The following is a 27,952-nucleotide window of genomic DNA, read 5'->3' on the forward strand; positions in this document are numbered from 1 at the left end:
AAGAAATAGTGGAATATTTAAGTAAGTTTAACAAATAGCACTCACCCAATGATAATGTCTCGATCTCTTCGATTTGTGGCGCCGCGACTTTTTCTGGCGCGGAAGTCTCAGTTATTAGAAACTGGACGTGATCTCCATCTTCTTTCTTCATCAGAATCTTAACTTCCACTTCAGTATCGTGCAGCTTACTGGCAACCGCCTGTGTGATTTTAAAGACCGAGTTATTCAATAGCAACACGTATACAACTATACATAAGAAAAACAAATAGGGAAAAATAAAATATTATGCTCATGATAATTTAAGAGGCGTTACAGTGCGCGGGTAATACATTCTTAGAACAGCCAGCGTAAAACCTGACGAAAAGTTTAAGTATATTCATATAATTATGTAAATTATTTTTTAAAGTTTATTTAGTATATAAATCATATCAAATAAAATAAAAATAGCTACTATGTGAAATTTTTAAAAATTAATTGTAGTTTTTTATAATATATAAGCATACATATTAAACATATCTTGATTTATTTTTACGGAAAACGAATCTTTGCGGAATTATCTGGAAAAATAGAAGTCTGCCAGAATCTCTTAAAAATATAAAATTAAAGCGCCTACAGATTAAACATGCCAGAAATGTTGAAATGCTTATCCAAATTTAAAAATGATATTTACTTTTAATAACAGCCAGATGATCGACACGGGAAAAAACAGAACGACTGGCTTTATAATATATAAGTCTCAATGTATATTATACTGTAATAAATAATGATGATCGTGCCTAGTTACCTAATATTGTGAAAAACAATAGAATAAACATAAAATGTTGTTTGTTATTTATTTGAATGTGTATTTTTTAATTCGTCCCGTGTCTATCAAAATCTGAATCCTAGCAGCAAAATTAAATTTGGAGATTTTCTTTTGAGTAAGGCTAAAGGATGGATGTAGATTTCAGTGGAATCTATCGATTCTAAAGACATTATTACGGTTTTTACCACACGTTGTCGATCCACCAGAAAGGCTTTTAGATAAGCCAAAAAATCATCAGATAATAAAAATAAAAAGTGCGGAGAAATATGTGAGAAGAAAAAGTAGTGTTTGTTCTGCACGTGGAATGAGGAAAGATACAGCATACATGTGTAGAAGTTGTGAAATTCCTCTTCATACTGACTCTTAGTAGAAACACATTTATGCTATCAACAATATATTGGGACGAGCGATACTTTTCACGTGTTTTTACGATAAGCAAATTCATATATTAAAATTATCCCACGCTCACAGAAAAAAGCAAAACAAGAGTGGTTCTGATATATTTCGTCATATTTTTCTATATTACTTTGGTTTCATCACAAAATGCAATATTGTCTGTGAACTTTAAAATTTATAATACAATGATCAAATCGAGACGCAGTTACTTAAAAAAACTATGTCAAGAAATAGATTTATACAAAATTTAACTTTTTTACAGATAGGCTAGCGAAAGTGTAGACAATTCTTGCTTACTTTTTAGTCAAATTCAACCATGTTTACATGTCAAAGCAAATCCTTTCCCTGGATGAGGGAATGATTTCAATGTTAGGTAGATTTATTTTTCGGGTATCAGTCCTATGAAAATTACCAAATATCTATTATTTAATAGAATTATATAAATAAATAATATATATATATATGAAAGGTGTTGATTGCTTCGACCAATACCGAGCATGTTAATTATTATTTCAAAAAACAATGGAATGAATAAAAATGGCAGTTTTTTTTATTTATATCAACGCACATTGCTTAATTCGTTCCGCGTCTATCAAAATCTGATTTTTAACAGCAAAATTAAATTCAAAGACATTTCTTTAGTATGGCTAAAGGATGGATGCAGGATTCAGTAGAATCTATCGATTTTAAAGACGTTTCACCGGTTTATATCACTTCTTTCCGTGCCCGTGCTATCGATTCACCAGAAAGGCTTTCGGATAATATGAAAAATCGTTAGTCAATAAAAATAAAAAGTGTATAGTAATATGTGAGAAAAAAATTTCGTGATTGTTCTGCACATAGAATAAGGAAAGACACATGTGCAAAAAATGTGAAATTACTGTTCATATTGAGGAATGTGTTTATATGTATCACTAAAAAATAGTATTGAAATTGATTATAAAAAGTGTAAATAATAATAATAAATATAAATTAGGATATAGTAAAAAAATGTGATTAAAAAAAAAATATAAATAAGGATATAGTGAAAAAGTGTATATAATGTAAATAAATATAAATAAAGTTATAGTGTAGTGTATAAGTGTATTTGTGAAAATAAATGTGTCCGTGACAGTTGTACGCAGAAAATAGACGCCGAAAAATTTGGTGAGTGCAAATTATATTATATTATAAACAGATCTTTTGTATAAACCGCTTATACAAAAAATTATAAATAACTGGTTTTTGACTATTGCAACCCTTTTCAATTTACACAAAATATTAGGAATGAAATAACATATTATTCGTTTATGATTTTATTCCTTTAAACGAAATATTATTATTTTTTCAAATAATAAACTCAAGGACGGTGATAATTTAACCGAATGGTAGATTTTCTCCCTAGTTTCTTAATCTGTAAATCATTGCGATTTTCTAAATGCTGAGGAAATATCAAAATAACAAACACCCGGTAAAAATGTTTGTATGTTAATAGATGCTATTTCTTGAAAGTTCTTTGATTACTTTGTTATCGAATATATTTATATAAACCGTAACATTTTCACTTTTTAATTTTGCAATAATATACAGAATTTCAAGTGGAAACGCTTTGTTAATTGGTGATTCGATTTCTTTTGATTGGATTGATTTTATGTTTACCTAGCCAAACACTTTTGATCTTGAAGTTTATTTCTGTTTAAGGAGTGTAACATAAAATATTATTTTTTATATGAAATAAATAATTGTTTCATACATTTCATAAACAAATTCACGTGCCCGAAAAATGTCTCTTTTTACAAAAATTTAAATAAAAATCTGATTTATTTTTTATTTGATACTATGTATAAATAGTATACTACCATATTTTAATATCATGTAGAGGCAAACTTGTTAGTATTCTGAATTTTTTTAATAAAAGGGAACGCATGCAGGACTCAAGTCTGAGTTCACGGCCATTATACAATATTTTTTCAAGACTCGTACACGAGTCCATGGGCGCTTAGCTGTTAAAAATAAGTTACTTTCAAGATAAAAAATCGTAACGTTGTAGAAAAAAAATAAAATCAAATAGGAAATTGATTTTAAAATTCATAAATAAAAAAGTAGTGTAAAAATCAAAAAAATATAATAAAACATATTTTGTTAGTGTTTTGAGGACGCGATAACTGTAGTAGTCTTAGTAAGATTGTGATAAAACTTAGTTTTTATTGATATTTTAGCTAAGTTTGTTGTCTAGCTTGTTCTGCTGTTTTGTTATTAAATGCGGCTATTCAAAGTATAATATAAATACATCTTCTTCACATTTTTTTGTCATTATTGTGATATACAAATTTCGAGGAAACGATAACTAGTGTTTTTATTAACATTAACACAATTTTTTTTCTAAAAAAAGGATTTTATGAATATTTTACTGTGCTTGTTAATAAGTTTGATCAGCCATCTCGTTTCAAAATAGCGAATAATCCAACATTTAAAAAAAATCTAGATCTATTAAAAAAATCTTAAAGGAAATAGAAAAAAAAAAGCAAAAATGTTAAGAAAAATAAATTTAATAAAATTAAAAAAAATCAACACTTTTTTATAGTGATAGGATTATTGCAATATTATAAAATTCTGAACATAGGTGATTGATTCATTCTCAAATATATTTTACTTTTAATTCCAACTGCTCTATATTTTTCTGTTTTTAAATAAAAAATGTAAGTGTATCATACCAATGTAATTTACTAATATAATTGTAAAATATTTTTAAATCACATTAATATTTTTTATATCTACAGAAATTATTAATTTTATATATATTGACGTATTCCTTAATATGCATATATGTGTATATTGATCATCGATGATCAGAATTTTTGCTGTACGTAATTTTCGAACCCATTTTTTATATATGTACATAAACCTACTGAATTATTGCGGCTTTTGTCAGAAGGATGCGTTCTCGACCCCTTGTACTATTTTGTTATATTTGGTTTTGAACAAACCAATTAAAAGATAGAATTTTGGTTTGCAAGGGAAATTAAATGAGAATATGTAGCTTGCTGCTTACTTTGGGTATTGTTATATATTCTTTATTGACAATGATCATGGCACAAAATTTAAGTTCTTCACTTTTTTATTCGATCTATCCATCATAAGAAAAAACTCCCCTTAGCTATGATATTATACCATACAATATTCTATTTTGGTGTGAGCGCAGCATGCAATAGGCCAAGCATACATTGTATGTATAGTAGAGTTGCTTATCTCAAAGAAAACTTTCTACTGTGGGATGTTGAATGACTTAGTGCACAATATATAATTGAAACTACATGAATATTTGAAAGTACCTTCACAATTCCGATGACGATGTGTTCGAGACCCGGCCTGTCTGAATAGTAATGAAGCACCAGGTCTCCGTTGGGTCTCTCCGTGCAACGAAACGACGGAGCTTTCATTCCTGGATACAAAGTTCCCAAGTGATCGTGTAGAGCGTCTAGGTTCTGTGAATAATGAAACGACAGCGTCAAAAGTGAATATGTGTGCGAGTCTACATAAACATATTAGTCTTAGCGCATAATATGATCTCGGGCTAGAATATTAATAGGAACGTGGAAAGGCATATTTTAACTAAGATGCTATTGTTACTGCTACTCGTGCAACTCTGTGTAATGTGAATTTATTTTTCAAAGCATTTATAACATACAAATAGTATTATTAAAAATGATACATTATTGAAAAATAATTTTAAAAAATCTGTAGTGGATACAACATCTAAATTTATTTTCCACAGCAGCTTGGTCGTTCAAGACTTTTGCTGTAATTACTTGTTGAAATGCTTAAGTGTTAATATATTTCGCGTATTTTTCCTTTGTTGGTATATTTTGTCAATTTTCATCCTTTACGCAGAACAGCAAATAATATTGGTATAATTTTAGTGTGGCAAATTTTTTAAGGATTATGATTTTATCTGACTTTTTTCTGTTGTCGTAAACTATTAAAGAAATTACTTTTTGTCGTATGTTGAAATACATTTGAGAAATTGATCGTTTATATTGCTTAAAAAATGTCATAATTGCGTTTTTTATTTTGTTACTTGTTTTTAGTGTTCGAAAAGTTTTGGTGTACTAACGTCGAATTTTTGTGATAATTTAACTTTTTTCCTCATTTAAAAAATACTTATCACTAGCCTGAAACATTTGTTAGTAGATACGAATAATAATTTAAGAAGTGTATTGGGACTAATAATTAATACGATTTACATAATTGGAATTTAACGACTTGAAGTGCAAAGACGAATTACAGCTGTTTCTTTGGGTCGGCCGGCATGATATAATTTACTCGCCGGCCAACCAGTTGTGAAAGTTTGTAGTTCTTAAGTGAGCGATCGAATGAATCAATAAATTTTAGATTTTTTTATTTATCGGTGGATTTTGATTGACTGATGACGTAATGTTCGTACTGCGAATCTTGAATTTTGTGTTTGTTCCATTAAGACGACGTGAGCTAATTTTCGAAGTTTTGTTTTGGCCACAATTGTTTACTTTATTATGAGTTTCATTTACATATTTAACTCAATAGCAGTAATAATTGAGTTTAATGTTCCACTTAAACGAGAGCGACTCATCAGTGAGTCGCCCAAAAATATTTTAGCTAAAATAGATAATATTTTTGCCTTGAAGTTTATTGTAACATATTATTTTTTGATGTTTAAAACATATTATATTTGCTTTAGTTAAATTTGAAATAAATTATAATAAGTGAAATTTAATATATTTATTATTATTTTTATATTATTAACCCTTTGCACTCGTATTTTTTTTTTGGTTGGGGTAGCGCCAGCTCGTATTTAATTTCAAGACTTTTTTTATGTTCAATTTTTGGAAGTAAAAATGAAATAAAACATGTTTTGATTATTCTTTTTACAAATTAAAATTAATACAGCGAAAGATTGATAGTTTGTCAATATTTTAGTTAAAAAAAGATAAATTAAATATTTAAAATATATTATAATTTTAATACTTTAATCGGAAAATAACTTTTTTTATTGTACTTTTTTAAATAATTTGTAAAACGTTAACCATGAAACTTAGAAAAGAATAATTTATTAAAATGTGTTCACGAAGAATTGTACTTACTATTCACAAAAAATAAATGACATAGTATTAGGTATACATAGTATAGGAAGGTAAATGTAATGATGTTTTTAGGTGATTTTTCGTCCATCGCAATCAAATGCGCGGTAAAACAAATAAATTAATTATTTAAAAAAACAGCTGAGTGATGTAGCGGCAGGGGTTTATAACCATTAAGAAATTTGTAAATAGCTAGATGTCATATGAATTCTAAATAATTAAAATATTGGACTGCTTGTATTTTTTTGGCACCTATCGTTTATTATCTTGCGCAATGCGCTTATTATCTTGCGCATCGCGCTCGTTCTATAGCGTTTAGCGCTCATAACATCGATCAACAATTTGCGTTCATACAAAAAAAGAATGGTTACAATAAAATTGAATCAAAATTAAAATAACAAAGAGCACAAGTTTTTTACTTGTTGTTTTTTTTTCTTAGTAAAACCTTAGTTTTTAGTTTTTTTAATTGTTGTTTTTTCTTGGTAAATAGTTAATATATTCCCATTAACAAGTTTTAGACTTTTTAGAAAATCAGATTACAATAAACGTATTATAAAAAATAAAAAAATATACTGTTAGTTAAATAAAACATATAATAACGTTTTAAAACATATTTAATACGAAAAATTGTTATGCACCTTACAATAAATAAAACACAAACAATATGCACATCAGCACATATGTTTTAAGCAAAAGGATACATTTTGACGATTTAACCAATGATTTTTAAAAGAAAATTTAACACTTTTGACGCTAAGTTGCCGATAATGAGATTCCGAATAAAGTAAAGCGAAGGTCCATAAATAAAAGAGAATGTAGATTAGGAAATATGATTCTAGGACACTAAACGCCTGGAAATATACCCCTTGGACAATAACCCCCCGTCAAAACCCCCCTGGACATTGACCCCCCGTGCAAATAACCCCCTGACAATTAACCCACCATGCAAATAGCCCCCTTGACAATTAACCCCCGCCACGTATAAAGATAATACAGATATTACTTTACACGTCTCGTGACGCTCTATTATACTTAATAAAACATATACTGACGCCATTACCAAAGTTTAGATGTATTATACATACATATGTATCTAGCCTAATAATATTTTTTATTTTTTTTTAATACTCTTTATAACAATTTTGCTCGCACCGGTCACCGGTACAAAATATACAATACGTATATTTTCTTCGTAAACGTGTTAGTTTTATTGATATTTTAAAAATTCTGTATTTTGCTGAATGAAATAAATTAGTATTGATACTGATTATTCGTATTAAACATTATTTTATTAAAATATAAATCATTTATTATAAATGTCAATGTCATGTTAATGTCCAGGGGAGTTTTGATGGAGATATATGTTCAGGGGGTATTTGTCCTGCGTTTACGTGCACTTAGGATAGGAATATTTAGGATACGAAAAAGAAGGCCAAATTAAATTAGATATTTTTTAATATATTCACTGTCTATGGCAGAGGTCAGAAAATTACGGCCAAATCCAGACCTCTGCTTATTTTAATCCGGCCTGCAAGTAATTGTTAGATTTGACATATAAAAAAATCTAACAATCTAACAATCAAGTTAAGGAGCTAGCTATGTATCACCTTATAAGGTGCTCCTATTGCTTTGTATTTCACCGTGACGTTATGAACTTTAAATTTGACAGCATCTTCAGTGCCCACGTAACGCCTTTTGCAATAGATTTGTTCATTTACCAGTTTTTCGGCGAGAACAGTTGCTAAAAGATAAACACATTGTGTGTAACATCAATAGACAACTAAATATCAGTTTTTTGAACTCAATTCGGTGGTCTTAAATTATTTTCGACTCTTAACACCATTGCTGAATTCAGGCTTTTGAATGGCTCTCTAAGTCAAAATATTACATGTAGCCTTTGCCAAATAGTTAATATTATGTATAAATAAAGGGTTATGTATAAATAGTAGCAGTATTTATCCATTTTTAAAGGCTTCTGCAAACAGTAAGTTACTAAATAAGTTACTGGTTTGCACTAAATTATTTATTCAAGCAGTCAATGCTACGTTTAAGTGACAGAAAAAAATAGTTTTGATGAATAGTTTGCATGGAACTACTACAAATGAAAATATTAATAATAAAGTTGAAAAACGTTAACAAAGTACATTTTAAAGTGAATTTCGAATAAAATGTGTAACATCTGATGGTGGTAAATTTAAAAGCAGAACAAGTATAAGCTTTTTTAGAAAAAAATATGATTTTTGTAAAAATGCACTATTCACCAACAGGTACTATAGAAAACATTTAAATTTATTGTGTATTATTAAAACAATTATATTAACCTTAAACTATCGTGAACTTAACCGTCATCAGTTCTGTGACTATTTTTTTATCATAATATAAGCCGTATATTTCGACTTTCTCTACCATACAGTAGTCCAATGGCCCAGTCATGGTATAGGTTGACTAAGAATTTTTAAATCATAGAGATTAAAATTTTTTTTCAACGAAAAACCCCGCCCTCAGCTATTATTATCTGATATTAAATAGATTTGAGAATTAGCCTTTGCTGCAGATATCATGAGATTTTTCAACAGATTGAACTTAGAGCTAAAAACAAAAACAGTGCTTATATTTAAAATTTACACAACATTTGAATATTTGAGAGAAATGATAAAAGCTCATTTTAATTTTGCTTCCTGGCCCGCTGAGCTTAAAATATTTACAATCTGGTCCTTCTCAAAAAGGCTTGCCGACCCCTGGTTTATGGTGTTACACGAGCAAAATAACCTTGTCTATATTCTTCAGTCATATGTTTTACAGAGAGACATTCAAAGCGCGTCATGGCGATTTTACAACTTTATATTTAGATTGTCTTGTATAACCGGAATGTCGTAGTCCTTAAGCCGTTGAACTGATATCCTAGAGACTATCGGTTCAGGTCCCCGCAGCAAACTAAACATTTTAATATTAAGAATGCGCTATTATTAAAATTAAGCCCTAACTGCTAAGCGACATCTATTGATTGTAAGCTGTAATTATAGTTAACAATATATAATAGATATCACTAATTTACAAACTGTGTTTTAAATCTTATCCAATTAAACGTGTAAGTGTTGATTATGTTGTGCATAAACGACTTTTAACAATAGTTTTTCAATGACGCATATTTGAGTCATCCACCTTTAGAGTGTTAAATATGGATAAATTTATATAAGTGTAATACAATCCTAAAACTCACTGAAAAAAATATGTTTTACAAGACTTTTAACCCTTTCACCGCCGATGACTTCTATAGGTGTCATCAAGAAAATCGCCAGTACTCATTAGACATTTAAAGGTGCCGTAAGCATTTGAGCCTAATAAAATGTCTTTTTAATATAATTTAAGGCTGTAAATCAATTATTTGAACCATAATATTTAAAAAAATATGGCATGAATAGGTGCCCCCACATATTAACAAATTTCGAAATGGCGCTCAAAAATATCAGCTGTGGTGATAATATAAATGCAATCGGGGCCAGGCCCCACCCAATTTTTTTGTACATAAAAAAATAGGTGGGGCCGGTAAAGTTTTATTATATTTTGTGAAAGTGATCAAATTTTATATTTAGACAAATATTCTACAAGTTTTTCGTATGTATTTGCCCATTTGAGGCAGAAATAATAAATATTACATTTTTTTTTTTTGTGGGGATCTGTTTTGGATTGGCAGGCGTTTTTACACCTAGAGCGTACCAGCGTAGTTTGGCTTCGTGGCTTTATTTTTGAATTTTTAAGTTTTGAATTTATTAAAACAGTTCTTAAAAATATAAATAAATTGATCATAAAAAATGATTACATTAAAAGATTATCCTAAAACTTGAAACTTTAAATACTTGTACCAGATTTAAAATTGGTAAAAATAGTCTTAGCATAAACGCATACTATTACTGTCACAGTAATAATATCACGGTTAATATCGAATTCATCGTCACGTCCTTAAAAATTCAATATTATATCGTCATTCGTAATTATATGGATAAGTTTTAAAAGAAAATCAATATATGTATTTATAAATAATTAAAACACAGATTACTAGTTCTGTTTTACATAATTTAGCTATTTACTAGCTCGAAAATACATTAAATGTGTCGAGACTAATATTATCGTTTGAGTTGAGTACCCAGGTCGATAGTTGTCAATCGCTCATTTTATTAGTGCGAGGGAGTAAGCGAGCTCTGCTAGCGTAACGGCATCTCGCTCTTTTTTCCGTCTTAAAAATTTTATTTTTATTTCATAACAGACACACAATATAAAGTAATAATTATGCACAATTAGAGCATATGATCCCGTTTCATCCCATATCATAAAAATATAGATGCCCTTAGAAGGAAAAAATCAGTTTTAAAGCAATAATTGACAACCTAAATCTGTCAAGTCTAGCGCGATGCCGTCCTAACAGCGCGCGCTTTGACCATGTTCCGATGAAAAATTTTACAATAAACTTACACTTGTAAATTTAAGATTATTGAGTTATTTGCATAAGTTAAAAATTCAATATTACTGAAATGTGTTTAACAGAAGTCTTTTTACTATTAATAAATTTAAATTTTCAAAATTTGCTTGAACACAAAGCCAATAAATGCATTCAAAGTTTTGTCGACATATTGTCGACGTTCGAGTACAACGCTTGAAATACGATGTCGACACATAGTCGACTTACGAGCGCAAAGGGTTAAATTATATTTAAACTATGATTAGATTCATAATCAATAGTTATTAAAATTGTTGCATATTTTTTTATAAAAGCCTTTAGAGAATTAAAAAGCAATGAAAAATTGTGTATCGATATCATCTTTGGTGAATGATATTTATTAAGTAATATCTAAGTATACCTAAAATTGGTACTATGCAACGAAATAAACCTTGACTTTTTCAATGTTAAAAGGTTGAAAGAACAGCAATGTATTTTTGCGACCCACTAATTATAACTCTAAAAATTGATTGAATTAAGGTTGCTATATTAATATAAATATACAGCTTGAATGATTCTTAAGGCCTAATGCTTTTTGAAATAAAAATCATTATTTTAATTACTTATAACTTATGCTTTGTGATGTGATATGTTCAACATATTTTTATTATCAATATTGTTTGAGTTCTATATTAATTTATATAGTCTTATATTAATGTAGCTAAATCATACAATAGCTGTAATTACATCGATTCTTACGTAAAACGTAAGCATGTTACAAAAACACTCAGTAACCCGATATACATACGTATATACCAACCAACGGAAGCACTATAAATATTCCTTTTTATATGCAGAAGCGAGCAAAGGTTCCAATATTACGTTTGTCATATTGCCAACCCTGGATTTTATCCCTATGGATTCGACCCAAATCCCAACGACATAAATATGTCCGCGAGATAACCGCAAAGATATTTCTATTACCGCATTACGTCATCTAATGGAATACCTGCAGAAAATCCCGAGGGGTGGCTCCCAAAACTTGCAGGATCTTATCATAGCCGGAATCCTGGCAAAATTCGAAGAAGGTCCTCCCGAAAAGTTCTAGGATGGCATCAGCTGGGATTTCTAAAATCAAAATAGGTATAATTATATATTTAAAATAAGTTCTATAAATACTACGGCTAAAAATAATTTAGGTATATTAAAACGCGGATTAGGTTGACTAAGGAACTTAGCCGAGAACTATTTTAGAATATATTTTTTTTCGATATGAATAGATTGCAACATTTATTGTGTTCTTAGGCTTTGTTAAATCGCACATAAAATATTTTTATTTTTATTGCCTACTTGAATATATTTTTATTTGTAAAAGTGACACTTTAAAATTTATGAAATTATAAAATGACTGTAAAGTATTCAAAGTAACAAAAAATAGATTTTGTTTATTATAAGAACAATATATTTTTTTTATATTAATTTATATATTATAAATATATAATTAAAATATTAGACTAAAATGAATAAAGATAATTTATTAAATATCTGGTAGTTCCGAAATATCACTTTTTAACGTTTATTTTTATTTGAATAGTAATTTTTTTTCTTTTAATATTATATATAACCATCCCTTATCTATTTATAATTCTTTTAATTCCATTATTATAAAATGTTAAAGGCTTTGACTCAAAATTCTGCTATCTCACGTAGTGCTGCATCGATCGTAAAAACAGTAGTCGGAAGAAGCAAGGTCTGAAAAATAAGATGGACGAGATCAACACGTTCAGCCAAGTTCCTTGATTTTATGAATAAGCAATCTTGCGCATTGTGTTGTGGAACTATTCGAATTCTGTTGAAAAGTGCATGGCTTGCTTTACCTTCTTATTCAAACCTTTTGAAAAATTCAATAATAAAATCATTGTTATTGTTTGGCCAGATTTATGAGTTTCGTAATGTGCAATTTTTTTTGCAATCCTACCAACTTTTTTAAAGTAACTCCGGGCTTTTTTATATTCCGATACTTGACCTTTAACTACCGTCTTCTAAGCCTAATGTTGTCGTACAACACCTATTTCTCGTATCCAGTTATTAAATGATCAAGAAACCCATACACCTTGTATCCAAGTCTTCCCAATCTTCTTTATGTGTCTATGTACTGATTTATTGAACTGAATTAGTTTCTCGACCAGATCATAAAGTGGGATTTGCTTTAATTTCTGCAGCCAAAAAATCATCGTCTATCTTTGTTAGTCTCTCACACCCAGGACTATTCTTGATATCATAATGTAATATTAAAAATATTTGAAAGCATCACTGACATATACAATGAATCACATATTAAATTTAAGCAATCATTTCAGGATTACCTATTACTAAGTATTAGTGTGATGTAGCGACCGTTTGCCATGCCAAATAAGATAACACCGCTTTTTAGAACCAGATTTTTTTTCAAGATTAGATATAAAACATGTTTTACAATTGAAAATTCGGTGAGTCAAGCTTATTTAACAAGTTGTTGCTTCTAAGAAAACCAATTTTCCATGCTAGATGCTTAGCTCAGATTCATTATATTTAAAGCTCTGATAATATATTATTTTATTTATAACAATATTTATACATTATTTTATAATAAATACATAATATACAAAACATATTCTTTTTCCACATTATTTATGATTTGCAATTATAAATTTTTTTAATTACTTTAATTTTTTACGATAATAACATAAATTATAGATTTTTAAACAATATATTTATTTTGCATTTAAAAGGCGTTAATATAAAATATAAAATTTTTAGTGTTTCAAAAATAAATTTTAATAAAAAATACACACAAAATCTTTTTTTTTTGTAAAAAAAAATAGAGGCTAAATTTTTATTTTAAAAATATTTATTTATATGATTGAGCTGAAATATTATTGTAAAATTAATATAATCTGTATTATTTCTATGTGTGAACTATCGAATATGCGGCAACCGTTTGGCACGGCAAATGTGATAACACCGCTTCTTAGAACCAGATTTTTTTTTTTTTATGAAAAATTTAAATGTGTTTGCCAATAAATTTTCAGTGAGTCGTATGTTTATTAGGAAGTTTATATGTCTGATAAATCGTTTCTTTTTGTCAAACGCTAGGGTTTAATTCATTTTATTTATTGCTCTAATATTAAAGTATTTCACTATATCATTAAAAAAAATTGCAATAAAATTAATATCAATTACTAAATTATAGCATGAAAACATATATTATTTCAAATAGTAAAAAAGCTAGTGACGACCATATCGATTGCATATACGTGTCTTATTTGCAATTAAAATTATAGTTGCATTTATTATTTACAAAAACTTATTAGTATTTACAAAAAAAAAACGCTTCATTGACTGTGATTTCTGAATCGTGTCAGTTGAGAAATCGAGTTAAAATTTTTATAGATTTTATTAAATAAATAAAAATATTTACCGCTCAAAATATATTTTTAATTTATTATGAAGCAAATAGACTTTTATTGCTACTAAATTGATTTTTTTTAACTACAAATTTTGTTAGTATTTTGCAAAAAATACATTCATTTTATATTAAAAAAAGCAAGGTTATGCTTTCATTTAAAAATGGTATATTATTAAAAATAAAGACAGTTATGGAAAACCATGCATTTTAATCTTTTTAGAAAAAATATACGTCAAAAATAATTATTTTTGATGTATGTTTCATTTAAAATGTGACCTCCAATTTTATACAGATTCGTGAATATTGTGAAGGACGTAAAATGAAATGTAGTTAAATTCCAGACATTATTTTAATGTTTTTTTTTTAAAAAAAAACCTATAGTATTCATATGCTATACAATATTTGTTATCCATTTAAAATTTTGCATATAAACCGATTTCTTAATATATATATATTTTTAAAAAGATTTGAATTATACTTTTGTGGAAAAAGATGCTTGAAATGTTACATTGTCTTATGTTAATCTGTAATATAAATGTATGGCACATCGTTGGAAATGACATAAAACATATGTTCATTTTTTTGGCTTCCATGTTTTCACTATTAACAGTTTATAAAATAGTGCCATATATGTAATTTAGACAAGTTTTTATGACTTTAAATATACTCTAACAAAAATAAATATAAAATATATTTATTATTGTGTTTAAAGAAATCGTTGTTTTTTTTTGGGTTGAAATGCATATTTTACATATTATTTTTTTAACAACAAAAAGTTTTTATATAAATTTTGACAACTCTAATGAGTTAAGGCTAAGTTTTGTGAGTTTGATCTATGTGTCTCAGAAGCATTAAATTGATAGTTAAATTTAATGGTCATTATATTACAATCTATATTATTTATTACGAATAAATTTTATTTTAATTTATATATTTTTAATAAAAATATGTAAATGCCTAACCTATATATATATATATAATTTTAAATGATTACGTTACATAAGCTACAATAAATAAAATATATTTTTAGAAAATTTGATTGGAAACTTACGTAAAAGCTCTACTGCTGCATATATGAGGTTGTACGTTATCTCGTCTTCGTAAATTTGTCTCACTAAAAATTGCCCATCCATCTGCACGTCTGCCGCTTTCCTGATAACGAGAGCGATATTAAATCCTGAGCTTAAAGCTTATGGTTATATGCGAATAAAGAGCTTTCACGCTCTATTTATATATCCATATAAATTTGATATACAAATACATAAGTTCTAAAGCATTGAAGCAAATGAAAGAAGAGTATTTGCAGAGGCTGTAATGCAATACTAACTTTATGTTTTCCCATGTTTCCTCGCCGAAAGTTTTAACGACCAAAAGCTCCAGGGCGTAGTTGACGAAACCGTACTGTTTGCAAAAGCGTCATAGTTAAACTTTTTTATCATATTAAATATAATTATATATAAATACAATTATTGCTGAAGTTTGAGTGTTTACCATTTTGTTTGTTTGTAGTTGTTGTTGTTGTTAAATTTATTGGTTATTTTGTTTATTTATGACATGTTTTGACATCAAATGTCAAAATACGCGTGAGTTGTTTATGTGTGTTTTTTTTTTTGTAATAGAATGTTCAAGTTATATTTCCGTCACTCAATTTGTTTATTATGTTTATTGGTTAGAATATTTGCATTCAAACACGACTATCGTGTTTTTCGTGCGCCGTGTTTGAACGTGGAGGTTGCCTATTTGGCGGCGAATAGGCGCAGACTGGTGGGTAAAATGCGCAGAACAAGCCCATCCGAATGTACAGACTGATCCGAAAGCTTACATTAATTTAACTATCTTTAAATAAACAACTAGTAAACTATAATATTCAATAACCTGTTGTTGCTAATGTGGTAATTAAATATTGAATATCGATTCATAATATATGGTTTCATTTCATGAGCGAGCCAATAAATAAGTTTTAATCTAAAATATCGATTTACCTTTTAAACGCCATTAGTGCTTAATTTAAAAAAAAAAAATAGAACTGTCATGTTTTAACAGATTATCCCAATGCGCCATAGTGGCCTAAAACGAAAATAATATAGCAAAATAAATTATTTAAAAAGCAAATAATTCGTCTCTCACTGCTATGAGGTACCGCAGCTAAATTGCGTGCGAGTTCAGGGCGCTTAATTTTATATTATTTTAGAATTTCTGAAATAAGATATTCAGACTAATATGCATTTATTTTTTTTATTCATAAACTGTTAGATAACGTTGATATTAATTCAATTGAAATAAATTATTATTGTATGAGAGATAAAATAATGACTAAAATTCAATCTCTTTGCTACTCTCAATTTCTCGCATATGCGCGTTTGACAGATATACGGTTGATTTTAACACAATAAATACTAATCCCGCATTTAAGCATGAGTTAAAGGTTCATTGCTGCTTTTCTGTATCTTTAAATTGGTTATTATATATTATAAATTTGTCAAAAAAAAAACATTTAAATATATGTTTGCAGCTTAGCTTAACAATAATAATAGTATTTTTATTGTTTTATTTTTGCATATATGTGATTTTTTTCGAGAGGAAAAATACACAATTTAAATAAAATAATATTTAATATATTTATTCATACATGTAGATAAAATAATATAGGTATTTTGGTTTTAAATAAAATAAAATTGCAATTTGACAGGGAACTGAAAATACCTTTAAATAATTCGATGATTTTTCTAAGCTCATTTGAATCCTGACTTTTTAAAATTTAACATAAATTTGTGTACAAGTATATAGAAAATACGCTGCCCTAAATAATTTACTGAGTGTTAAATTAAAACTGTAGGAGGATATTTATAGATATTAAACAAAAGTAAATGCCAAAACTTTTACGGAATCATTTCATAATTTTTTCAAAATTTTTTTTTTCTGATATCTTTTTTAATAAATATGATTAGATATTATTTTTATGTTGTAAAAAGCCTATACTTTTAATTTGACAAAAACCTAGTCATTGAAAATCTAATAAGAACTTAACATTAATGTTTTCTCCTAGATGGGAGAAGCTTATGTTTTTGATAAATCAGCTAAAATAAAATACGGTAAAATAATACGATATAGTAAATAGTTTGACTGATACCTAGTCATTGAAAATCCCAAAAAGAGTTCGCATTAATGTTTTTTGTAGAAGGGAAAAAGCTTATGTTTTTGATAAATTAGCTAAAACAAAATACAGTAAAATGATACGATATAGTGAAACAAGCAGAGTAAAACTATGTATTTTATTTTTGTCGATAAGGTATGGTAGATAGGTAATATAAAATAACTACTTATCTATAAATATTGGGCTTAGCAAATAAACTGTCTTAATTTAATTAATTAAAAGCTTTTGAAAAATTTACAGGCGTTAGATTCATTATGGGTTTTAAACGTTTAAGACCAGAATGGATTTCCTTGCTAAATGGGACACCACCGTGAGAATAAATTTTTGCACATAAATCAAAATTTCCGTTATAAATTATACAGATTAAAAAATCAATCGTAAAAACGGCAATCTGTTAAAAAAACTACCCAACTGATAACTTTGTTGAATTTTCTGTCCTACTGGAAGGGACGCTAAACGAATTGTTCTATTTAAGGAGCCATATAAATACGCGGATATTCAACAATCACTTCTTCAGAGACTTTCTTTGTCATTTTTATTAACATTCACTTTAAAGTTCAAAGAATACAAACTTCATGAGCTAAAGAAAGCCTGAATGTTTTAAGCTGTTTTAACATCTTGTAGGTTTGCATAGTCGTCTGTGTGCCAACAAAGTGTTACATCTCCATTTTCGATTCGTAAGCGTTCACAGTCGACGATTGGGATCAGATTTTTGGTCATAATTAGTATTGATCTATATCTATGTTTGAAATGAAAATTAAAAATTTCATTAAATTTGTACAGAGTTTAACTCAGAAAAATCTATTGAAGATTTCAGAAGCTGCTGCTTCTCTCTTCGCTTCTCTTGCTCCAGCTTGGTCCAGCGTAAACTCACATTAGAGTTGTCTAAATCTCACGGACAAATAACTAACGTACATACATATAAACTGTACGTGACTATTTAAATTGTTGCATAAAAAATAAATCTCACGTAAGCCAGGAGAAATTTATAACAGGACCTATTTTTTTAACCCTTCCCCGGTTTAAAGATACAGAAATATCCAGTAAAATCTTAAAGGTATAAAAAAACTTTTTTAATTCTCCGTGGTTTGTCAGCAATTCAATAATCTAAATTAAAAAACAACGTTAAAGCGTTAACATACTAGATATATGAAAAAAATATATTAAAAAAATATAAATAAATATTAATTCAATAAACAATTAATTTTCAATTATAAAGTAAAAAAATCACATAAAAAATATATATGTATTATATATAAAATAAATTAGTTAAGCAGATTAGAAACTATGGTCTTAAAACTATTAAATTTATAAGTTGCTGTATTTAATTGCTTAGTCTTTTATATATATTTTTTATTTTTACATAACATATTGTAACACATTTCAAACGCTCAAATATCTTTTTATTACGCAACTAACAAGCAATACTTTAGAGTTTTCTGCTTTTTCATACTGATTGTAGAAAATGTACGTGTAAATGTTTAACATACATTTAAAAATAATTATTGTACAAAAATAAATATTAAATATTATCACGTAACTTCTGGATCAGTCGGTAAAGAGACACACAGTGCGAAAGGGCACCAATTCATACGTCGCTCTCGCTCTCTCGCTCGGGCGCTCGTTACTCTCGCTCGAATTTTCCGGTCGCTTTTCCAGCGCTAGAGAGAGAGACGGAGAGACAGTGTCGGTCAGGATGCTGAATGAGAGCGACTCTTTTGCAAAATTAGGACGCCACTCGGTGGCGCGCCTCACACGTGGCGCCAGTCTCAGCTTTCGATCGACACTTGCCAATTTACAGCGACTAATCGGAAAGTTAACGACGACAACTGGCTAGCCACAATTCCTCGATTACTATCTATTAACAGCCCGTCGAATAATCAACGACAACGATAAGATGATGAGTAATTATAATGACTCATTTCGACATACATTTATTGGGATGTAACTAGGGATTATATGTCGATAAAACCCAGGATTTAAAATATATTTGCTGTGTCGAGTCCCGGGAATTTAAAAAAAAATAGCTCGAGACTCGAGGCTTTCCATTTCGAATTGTATTTAATATAATACATCGTGTATTCTTTTTGGTAAAATAAAATCTGCATAGTCAAAAACAATCCATGCCTGGTTTGTATACAAGCAGATGGCAAGTGGATATTTTAAGGATCGGCAAAATGATTCAGTTGTCCTTATCACAACACGTCGGTAGTGATAATGATTTTTTTTCACATTTACCGATCAGCGAAAAATATTGTGATTTATTGTAACGAGGGATTAAGTGGCCACGATACTTTTCATCATGTAACTAGAAATACGATGCACGTGTTATTCCTAAAATAATTCCAAGAATTCTCTTCGGGTTGATTTTATTTGATGAAAGTATCAATTTGTCTTTTGACTTCAGCAAAATACGTTCTTCTTGTATTTACGGTTCCCGTCGCTGTAAATTCTTAACTGCGGACTTCGGACTTAAAATATTACAGAGGTTACTATTTATTTATCGTTTACAGTACGTTCAGTATCATTTTTGTTATTGAACTATTTTCTTTTTAAATTATTTTAGCTCATAAAGGATAAAAATTCAATCCGAAGTTTGGAAACATTGCAAAAAACTCACACAAAAGGAATCAGCCCAATGTATCCACTGTCCAAAGCAAATCTCTTATAAGGGGTCAAACACAAGTGGATTGGAAATACACTTGGAAAGAATTCATAAAAAAGTCGGAGTCGACCGATATAGAATGCTCGAAAAGTGCAAAGAGAATCAAAATAAGTCAGACATCATTATTAAATTACGGTAAAAAATCACTTTCTGAAATTATCGTCGGGCTAGCTGCTAAAGATGGTATTTCTGTCAAAAAAAATAGTGATTTTATTCGTGAATTCGTAAAACAAAAGGGTTATACACTGCTGATGAATTAGTCAAACACTATGAAATTAAATTTTAATTTTTATGTCGATAAAAAAAATATATGAGCAAAAAAAAACTTAAAGAGTTTGGTGCTCGCTTTAGCCAAACAATATTTTAATATTGCAATTTATAGTGAAAACGATATTTTTAATTTAGAACAAGTTTTTAGATCAGAAAGAATTGTTGAGAACCGTTTGTAAGCATTCTAAATTATTTTTTAAACCAATATTTTGACAGTAACAACTGCTGGATTCATGAAAAAATTTAGACGTGAGAGTCCTTCCAAAAATCAACTTTGCCATTCATCTAGCCGTTATAAACGTTTTATACCTGAAAGAAGATAAATGTCAAACACATGAAGATTTTGATGAAGAGGACAACGATGCTGAACAATATATTCAGGAAAGTGACTTTGAAAATAATGAGAGTGCATACATTTCAAACGAAAAACTTTATTTGAAACCGAGCTTTAATACTGCTCTAAATGAGACTTGATTCCGAAAAGTCCAACGAAAGGTAAAATTTTACAAAATTATGTAAAGAGCCAATTTTATGTCGAGCTTAATTTATACTTCTCATGATCTAAAATTTTTTTAAATTATGGAATTGTATCAGAAAATATTTAACTGATCTTGACATAGGCCATGCTTTGATTGAATCAAAAATTCACGTATTGGAAAATATTTATGAAGTACTTGCTCCTATAAAACTGGAAGTTGAAGCTCTGAGTCACCGAGATGCCATTTTATTGATTTCTGAAATTATTGTTAATTTCATTTAAAAATAAATATTTAAAATTAACACAATTTTATCGCACGAAATGTTTACAACCCTGAAAGCTTATATTGAATAAATATGAAATAAGAGCCTCATTGGTTTGATACATTGTTTACAAAATCACGAAAAAAGTATATTTAAAACATAGTGAAGAATTATTACATAGTATAGAATGTTCGGATATCCAATTAATCAAAGAAGAAAACGCTGATTGTCATCTCAGTAACATGTCAATTGAAGAAGAATTAAGCAATGCATTATTCAACTACCAGAATATTACAACCGTGAGAAATAAAAGGAGTTTTAGATCAGCGGACTCCGAATCTAGATCATTGCTTACAATTTGCAAGTATTTTCTACGGTCGGAATATGTATCATAAAAACTAGGAATAGACTAACTTATTTATCCTTAAATGCTTTGGTGTTTTTAAAAAATTTTGCTCTTCAAAAGTAAAGTATCGTATTTTTTTATAATTAAATCGATATAATACTTTTATTTAAAAAGATTTTAATATGTATATCCATTAGATAAATAGCTAATAAAATATTTTTAATTTGTCCGAATAAATTTTTACTTATTATGTATATATACCTTTCTGGTGTCAATTATGGTTCTGATTTTATTCATATCGCCCGAAGCGAAATTTATTTTTAACTTTACTCGTTTAATCTTCAAACATTAAATCAGCTACAGTATCGATTTTATATATAGCACAAATTGTATGCGTCTATAAACAGTTATTAAGTCTTTATCTACATTGGTATAACGTTAGTGTGTAAATAATTTTTTTCATCCCCAGAAGAGATATTATTTAGAGATGATATTTCAAAATAAAATTTGCATAAATAATTTCAGTTTGCTGTTTTAGTGATACAGTGTAAATTTTTTAGTCCTCTCGTAAACATTTTAGGATAAAAATCATGCATCTCAATACTAGAATTACATTTAAGAATAAATTGCGATAATTTTTTTCATATTTTATTGCCTAATATACAAATATAAAAAACCGCTGCTTAACTCTAATACATATTAAAAGTTTTAAAGCTATCGGCAATAGCTTCTGTTTTATCTTCTAACGAATAAGCAAACGCTTGAGAGAGAGAGTAAAATTTTTTTTTATATCTATTGGATTTCTATGTGAAATTTTCAACATATTCCAAATGGTTTAGGTCATTAAATTTATTTTCCCATTGTTTGTTGTTTTTATTTCGAGCTGTAAACGGTTTAATTTTGTTTTATTTATTTTATTTTTAAATTGCTGTCATTTTCTATAAATTTATGTTGGGTTGATTAATTATTATGGTATTTTTGAAAACACGTTCTTAACTTGTTCATCCACTACTCTCTTCCTTTTATATAAAAAAGTTTTATGATGAGTATTTTATCCATTTCTTACTATTTAACCGTGAAAGCCAAATTTATAACGTGCGAAACAATTTGTTTTATCCCGGTAATAAAAGCTCGCAACGCGTCAGGACATAACAAATATCCTGACAAAATAATAAAAAAAAGCCTAGCGATAAGAGAACGAGTTTGGGCCTATCTTTTTGTGAGTTTGGGGCGATAAGACGGGAAGATATCCGACAAAAACATTTTGCGCCAAAACACTATTTCGCTGTGCGGAATTTCCCTAGATCTTGGGAATTCCAGATATTTCCGAGGAAACGGTGCCGAGGTGTCCCATTACGAGCAACGCTTTTCACGTTCGCCAAACGGGGCGTCGAGGATTAATAACGAAGGTGTGCAGCATCTCAGAAATGTGCGCGCAAACAAAACTTGGTAAATATCCTCTCAGGACGACGACTACGACAAAGGTGCATGGAGAATATTTGAATATACATCCCTTTATCATGCCTTATTTACATTCATATACAATTATGAATTATAAATAATTACGCTTATAGTACTCTTCTTGAATTACATTAAATCCTCAATTGTATTATTATTTTGGGAAAATATCTTTTTATTTGTAAAAATACATACAAACAATGCTTTATTTAATATGTTTTAAATATTGAAACATACTAATTAAATTATATACGAAGTAAAATATTATACAAAATATATAGAGTGAGTGAGAGATAAGAGCGTGCGTTACATGCGTTCCGCATGCCTACTTTTTCTCACTCACTCTCGGCACTTAAAAGGCGAACGAGCGAAAGGGAATGTATCTCAACGTACGCGTCTGATGGTCATAGTCGTTTTTCCGACATTTTATTACATTGTTTGTTTTTCCGATAAAACTTTATTTTTAATTTTGCATAGATTCCAAAAAACTAAAAATAAAATATTAAAAAAACATGTTGAATAAGAAAAAAATTAAAAAATATTTAAATGAGCAAAAAATAATACAATATTAATTTCATAAATGTATAGCACAATTTTTCATCACTCGAGACACTTTTAACTATTTATTTAAATTTATTTCACTGTATTTTTGTGAGATTGTAAATATTCATAAAAAAATAAATTAGCAGGATCTTGAAGGTATTTTGTTAAACCTAATAAATTAGATTATTTTTAGCTTTCAAAGAAATAGGTCCATCATATGCTTAAAAAAAGTTAATAGTAATGGGATAGTGTCATGGAATATTTTTAGTAATTTTAAATTGCTCCCAAGCTTAGAAAAATCGTATCGACATAGTATCTCCCCTTTTATTTATTATTTATAACAAATATTTTATTTCAAGCTATAAAATATGGTATTTTTATATAGTAGTATTTTTTAATAGAATAAAAATGTTGGAAATCCGTTTTTTTTAAATTAAAGGTGTTGGTGTTTTTCTCGCCTTTAAAATAATTTTGTTTTAATCTTTTGCTACATTAACAATAACACCCTTCATTTAAAGGTTTAATACATGAAAGTCCGTGTCATTTGCTAAAAATAAATGACCTTTAATTGAAAATATGTGTATTAAGAGATTATTTTTTGCCTTAGCTACTGGTTTTGCTGTAGTAATTTATAAATAATTGCCTTGTAGGTTCTGTGACTTAATATTATAAACATGTTTAAACAAACTCAGTAAAATAAATAATCATATTTAATTATTTGATGATAAATATCATAAATTTACAGTAAATACCAATTAATATGACAAAATACTACATGATTTTATTTATTTATTATATTTTCTCATGTAAAAAAAAAAACGATTCATTAGTTATTTTGTTGGCTAAAATTTGACAAAATGTAAACAGTAGTTATAAAATGAAGCAACAGAGACAATATTAATAATATATTTTATTTATTTATTTATAATCTGTCTATATATAAACAATTAGTAATTTTTTTGATTATGATAAAATATAATATATAAAAAAAAAATTTTATCTACAAATAATATTGACTTTCACAATAATATTGTATTAAATATTATTTGTAAATAAAAATATTTAAGTTAATGCAAAAAATATTAACTTAGCTTTTGCTATATAGTATGTATAGTAAATATTTAAATGTATTGAATGTGATTTTTTGATAAAATCATGTAATCAATTATTTTGTGAAATACTCTTTATTACAAAAATAATGCTATAATTATTTTAATTTTCTACCTCAACCTCTTAATTATTATGTACTTTAATATTAACAATAGTTTATCCGAAAATAACATTTTTAAGTTTAAAGTTTCATATTTTATATATATAAAAATATACATATGTTACTTAAATTCTTGCATCACTTCTAATATTTTTTGCGAAAATATTCTTACCCGTGTGAATAATATGAAAGTATTTTTCACTTTAACTCTCGTTCATTTTTATCTAAAATGCTGTTTTTTTGTATCAAACTTTTTTTTTGGTTATTTTAATTGAGACTTTTAACAGATAATTCAAACAACTTCGGGAAAATGATAGCAAATTGTTTTTTAAATATTTTTCATTGATTAAAACACACAAAATCATTAAAAACGTAGATATAAATATAATTGTAAAATATATCAACACGATAAAAACAGAATTTTCCGCGAAATATGAGAATTTAAATGGTCCAATGTTTAGCTTTATTATAAATAAAACCTGATGAAATGGATCTAATTGAGCTTGAGCTCAAATATTTTGAATTTCTTAAAATAAATAATCTAGAATTAGAATATATGTTCGGTTCTATAGACAAATAAATTTAAAGATTTTCGCCAGAATCTTGACAACACATAACACAATCATATAATGGACGACATTGTCACAAAATTTTGAATGTTTTGATTGATTTCTATCAAAATTTTACTCAACATATAATTGTGAGCAAGCATTTTTTAAAGTGAAATGTGTCTGGAATACTTTACAAAATTGACTAACATTAATATATCTTGATTTCTGTAGTCAACAACATACTTGCCAAATATTGAAAAAAAAATTGTAAAAAAAATATCCGAATTTAACAGACGGCAAAAAGTACATAATTTATACGCCTCTTTTATGGTTTCATCGCCTAGATTTCCCAGCGAATAAACGTGAAAAATAAATATAAAAAAAGTATATTTCTTCACTTTTTGCCTGTATATTACTGATGAATAAAACATACATGTGTAAATAGGAATACGAGCCGCGAAACTGGAAAATTTGCACCAGCCTGACCTTTTATTTTCGCTATTATTACAAATGTTAGCGAGGCTTTATCGTTGCTTTTTCGACGTTAACACGTATTCTTAACATGAGAAATTCTTTGAAGATAAATATTTTTAAGTAGCAAGGATCATGTCTTATGTTTATTATACTAAATATAAAAAATATAAATATTATATTGTTTTAACCTATATATTATTTTTTTAGATGTTTATAAGCTTTTATTCAATATAATGCGTAACTTTAGTAATAAATTGTATTTAGGTCTAATTATTATTTAAAACATTGCGAGCCACAAAAAAATCATACGCTTATTCTTGTTTATGTGGCTTATTTGTATTTTTGCGAAGACTTTTTATCGCAGAAGCATTTTATGTAATATTAATATTGTACATAATAAGTAAAAAAGCCTACGAAATAATACTTAATTTTTACTGTAAATATTTTGAATTGTATATTACTTAATAAGTATTTTTTAATTATGCCAATTACACAATTTATATTATAAGCAAAAAGTAGGTAATTGTTTTGTACGTAACTGCCAAACTTTTATTATTGAATTAATATACTGTTGGAAAACCAAAGTTTCATTTCATAAAATCGCTTTGGAGTTAATTTAACATTTTACCACAATGTTATTAACTAGGAAATGTATTACAATTTTAACTAGAATATATAATACGTGGTTTATGCATTATATAATATTTAAAATTAATTTTTATATATTTTTAGAAAAAAATATTATATTACATAAAAAAATACGATTTACATTAAGGCTAATTTTAACGGTAAAGTTTACTGTGAGTTCTGTTAATATTTAATTCGGTTTAGGTATCGGTTTTGTGTTATTATAAATTATAATTAAGCCCAACGTTTGCTTTAATAAATAATATATTACATTTTACACCAAATTAACTAATTGATTATTTATGATCTCGTTCAGAGAATTTCTCTCAATACATATTGTAAATTTATATGATTCATTTAATTAAAATATATTAATTTAAACATCTAATTGGAAGTGGAAATATAAGTGAAAGCACGATAAAGCAATATTTTAAATAATTACTTATAAATTTAAAGTTGTGTGTTTAAATTTCAATTTTAACACATATTCTTGTTTGAGATATTATAGGTATTTCTTAAACGTAATTATAATGAAATTTTCCCTACTTAATATTAGGTTATTTTAAACTTTTTAGTTATTAGATTACTTCTATAAATATAATTAAGCTAGAGAGTGAATTGTAGCACAATTTTAAGAACATTATTTCGAGCTTATTTTATAAAACATAGTATTTGTAAAAAATAAGTAAGTTAAAAATAACGTGAAATAACAATTTCGTATCGATATGGAGATAATATTTTATTATATAATAATATATTTTTCCTATCTGGTTTAAAATTTAAAAATGTTTTTTTTTTTTTTTTTTAAGAAATTTGCGTAGCTTTGTTAAAAAAATAAGATATGGCACTAAAATTTCCTTGTCGGCACTTTTAACTTTTTATTAGGTACATCCAAATTTTTTATGGTCAAATAATTTGGAAGTGCAGCCATTAATTGTATATGCAGTATTATTATATACAAAACTTATAGTATGACAATTAAAGTTGTGAACTAACGTTGGGAGTAGTTTATGGTCCTTGAATGTAGGTTAAGGAAAGTTAGTCATAATATTAGTTGCATAATGTAATTTCATGCTTGAAATATGGACTTTAATGCAATTATATTAGCGCAAAATTGCTTTAAGATTGAAAATCATTTTTAAGCCTTATTTGTATAGTTTGCATTATTATTGAAAAATCGCACTAAAAATAAACAATTGTTGTCCATCTGGACATTTTCTCACGATCAAAAAGTTTATCTTAGTTTGCCATAAACCATTTGAAACTTTGTCTGTGGTATAAAGTATACACTTACTATGAAATAAAGCTATACTTTGCGCTTTTAAATTTTGATATAATAAAATAATAATCTTTAAAATGGATATGTAAATGAAAAAAATCACACTTATTTCATCTAAGAAAATATTTATAGGAAAAAAAATATATTATTGTATGGTTCAATTTTTCATCGTAGTCTGAGTAAAAAAAAATTAAATATTTAAGTTCTATGAACAATAAAATAATTGAGATTGAAGCATATACTTTTTAATTGCTTTTTAATTCATACTTCATGAGCACCTTTAATTAGAATATAATCATAAATTTTATGTTGTATTAAAAAATATTTCTATGTCATCTAATAAATTATTTATTAACTATAAAAGTAGTTTAGAACAGGTACAACATAGATAAGAAAATTAGTATACTGTGTAACTTACATGTAATAGCATCTGGAGAAGTCTGCTTACGTAATA

The 27,952-nt window shown here is 27.5% G+C and overlaps 2 protein-coding genes across 2 annotated transcripts in view; one reads left to right on the plus strand and one right to left on the minus strand.

Moving 5' to 3' along the window:
• Gycbeta100B (guanylate cyclase soluble subunit beta-1-like) overlaps positions 1–15,923 on the minus strand; it is a 34,406-nt gene extending 18,483 nt beyond the window's left edge. Inside the window, exons 1-6 of the mRNA XM_088183130.1 lie at positions 15,672–15,923; positions 15,508–15,581; positions 15,232–15,332; positions 11,742–11,860; positions 4,513–4,665; positions 46–199 (exon numbers count right to left, since the gene is read on the minus strand). Of these exons, the coding sequence (XP_088039256.1) occupies positions 46–199; positions 4,513–4,665; positions 11,742–11,860; positions 15,232–15,332; positions 15,508–15,581; positions 15,672–15,674 (604 nt within the window). The 5' untranslated portion in view covers positions 15,675–15,923. The remainder of the gene's footprint in view (positions 1–45; positions 200–4,512; positions 4,666–11,741; positions 11,861–15,231; positions 15,333–15,507; positions 15,582–15,671) is intronic.
• Positions 1,833–27,952, plus strand: part of Gycalpha99B (guanylate cyclase 1 soluble subunit alpha 2) — a 233,366-nt gene continuing 207,246 nt past the window's right edge. Inside the window, exon 1 of the mRNA XM_088183129.1 lies at positions 1,833–2,347. The gene's annotated coding sequence lies outside the window, so the exon portion shown is untranslated. The remainder of the gene's footprint in view (positions 2,348–27,952) is intronic.

This window comes from Plectrocnemia conspersa, unplaced genomic scaffold, assembly GCF_051122295.1.
Source record: "Plectrocnemia conspersa isolate PC_06_02 unplaced genomic scaffold, ASM5112229v1 ptg000003l, whole genome shotgun sequence".
Classification (NCBI taxonomy): domain Eukaryota; kingdom Metazoa; phylum Arthropoda; class Insecta; order Trichoptera; family Polycentropodidae; genus Plectrocnemia; species Plectrocnemia conspersa.